At 42.1% G+C, this 2,392-nt stretch overlaps 1 protein-coding gene across 1 annotated transcript; it reads right to left on the bottom strand.

Moving 5' to 3' along the window:
* Positions 1-616: 616 nt before the first annotated feature.
* Positions 617-1,000, bottom strand: LOC141685295 (uncharacterized). Its single transcript, XM_074490406.1, has one exon. The coding sequence runs from the start codon at positions 998-1,000 to the stop codon at positions 617-619; it is 384 nt and encodes a 127-aa protein (XP_074346507.1).
* Between the last annotated feature and the right edge of the window lie 1,392 nt (positions 1,001-2,392).

The raw sequence follows: 2,392 nt of genomic DNA, 5'->3' as shown, positions 1-2,392 counted from the left end.
ATGGTTATTTTCAACCCGGATTCGAACGCTTGTCCGGGTTGATTTTTGCTTTTAAATTTGCTTTCAATTCGGGTATGATATCAACCCGGGTTGATGTTTTCATATTTTCTTTATGTACTTAGAAAATAATCTGAGTACATAATGGTTGTTTTCAACCCGAATTCGAATGCTTGTCCGGGTTGCTTTTTTGCTTTTGAACTTGCTTTCAATCCGGGTATGATATCAACCCGGGTTGATGTTTGCTTATTTGCTTTATGTACTTAGAATCTGAGTACATAATGGTTGTTTTCAACCCATATTCAAATGTTTATCCGGGTTGCTTTTTTGCTTTTGAATTTTCTTTCAATCTGGGTATGATACCATATCCGGATTGATGATTGCTCTGTTTACTTGGAAATTTTCTAAGCAAATAGTGGTTGCTTTTGTTTTTTTCTTCGAACCCGGTTATAAGGCTATATCCAGATTGTTTTTTGCTTTCTTTACTAGTAATTTAAAAGTAAAAACTTTCTAAGAAAATTCTTTTCATTGACTTGAAATTTTCCTCATAAAAAATATAGGATCATAGATTGGTTCCTCGCCATAGGCTACAAGTTTTGGTTGCTTGTGGTTGCTTCTTCTACTGGTAAAATTTTCTGAGTCTGAGTCCATGCCAAGTATTTGGGATCTCAGATTCATCCATATTCATGAGCTTGTATGTGCCTGGCCTTAGAACTTTCTTGACTTTGTATGGGCCTTCCCACATTGGCATTAGCTTCCCAGTTTTGGTAGGGTCTGAGGCTTCCGTGTCTCGAAGAACCAGGTCTCCGACTTGGAAGTTTTTGACCCCGGACTTCTTGGTGAAGTGCTCTTTAGTTTTTTCCTTGTACTTCTCCATCCTTGCCACCACCTGGTCTCGTACTTCATTAATTAGCTCAATATTTGTTCTGAGCCCCTCCTCGTTTGCTATTTTATCAAAGTTGATTGCTCGATGGGAGGGGGTTCCTACTTCAATTGGTAGCATAGCTTCAGTTCCATAAGCCAGTTTGAAGGGTGTATTTCATGTGCTTGTTCGGGGGCTTGTTTTGTATACCCAAAGTACATTAGGCAGCTCTTCTGGCCATTTGGTTTTGCATTCCCTGAGCCTCTTCTCGATCCCCCAGAGAAGGATCCGGTTGGTTACTTCAACTTGGCCATTCCCTTGCGGGTAGGCTACAGATGATTTCTTGTGTCGGATACCCCGCTCTTGAAGGTAGGATTCAAATTCCGATCCAATGAACTGTGGCCCATTATCTAAGACCATTACTCTCGGGATTCCGAACCTCATCAGGATGTTGTCCATGAATTTGATGCAATCTTGATGGTCTATTGTTCTAATGGCCTTTGCTTCTACCCATTTTGTCATATAATCAATTGAGAGTAGCAAGTACCTGAGGTCTCCTTTGGCCCTGGAGAAGGTCCCATGATATCAATGCCCCATAGAGCAAATGGGATTAGTGACAAGACTGAAGAGGATAGGATTGGGCTCATTCGGGTCATATTGCTGAAAAGCTGGCATTCTTTGCATTTTTTTCACAAAATCTATTGCATCCTGGTGGATAGTTGGCCAGTAGTACCCTTGTCTTATGATCTTATGAGCTAGGGCCTTTGCGGACATATGATCCCCGCATGTTCCTTCATGAACTTGCATAAGACAATGTTTTGCCTCCCCTGGGCCTATGCACTTCAGGATTGGGGATGAGAAGGTCCGGCGATAGAGTATACCCTCTTCGATGAAGAATTTTGCAGCTACGGCTTTTAACCTTTGAGCCTTCCCTTTATCTTCCGAGAGCTCTCCCTTCTCCAAGTAGTTGATAAATGGAGTCATCCAATTCAGGGTGTTTTCTATTTCCATGACCTCTTCAGACTCTATGCTTGGTCTATGCAATTCTTCGAAGTAGACGGAGAAATCCAGGTCTGATGAATTTTGAACAAGTTTAGATAGTGTATCAGCCTCTGAATTCTCCTCTCTGCAGATTTGAATGACTTGAGTTTTGGGTATCAAGGCGAGGTAGCTTTAGATCAGAGCCTGGTACTTGGCTAGAACTGGATCCTTGGCTATGAACTCGTCATTTTTTTGCTTTACTACGATCTGCGAGTCGCTGTAGATTTTTAGATCCTGGATCCTGAGGGTTTTGGCTAGCTTCAATCCTGCTATCAGGGCCTCATATTCCGCTTGGTTGTTTGTTGCCGAAAAGCCGAAGGAGATTGCTGTTTGGATTTTGAATCTTTCTGGGCTCTTTAGGATGAGCCCGGCTCCTGATCTTTCATTTGTTGAAGAACCATCAACTTTGAGAGCCCAGGCTCCTATGTCTTGATCAATGTTTCTCTCAGGGTCAATGCTCATGGGCACATGCTCTTCTTCCGGGAAATTGCA

This window comes from Apium graveolens, chromosome 9, assembly GCF_009905375.1.
Source record: "Apium graveolens cultivar Ventura chromosome 9, ASM990537v1, whole genome shotgun sequence".
NCBI classification, from domain to species: domain Eukaryota; kingdom Viridiplantae; phylum Streptophyta; class Magnoliopsida; order Apiales; family Apiaceae; genus Apium; species Apium graveolens.
Note: the sequence above shows the minus strand (reverse complement) of the source record. Positions and strands in the feature narration are given on the sequence as shown.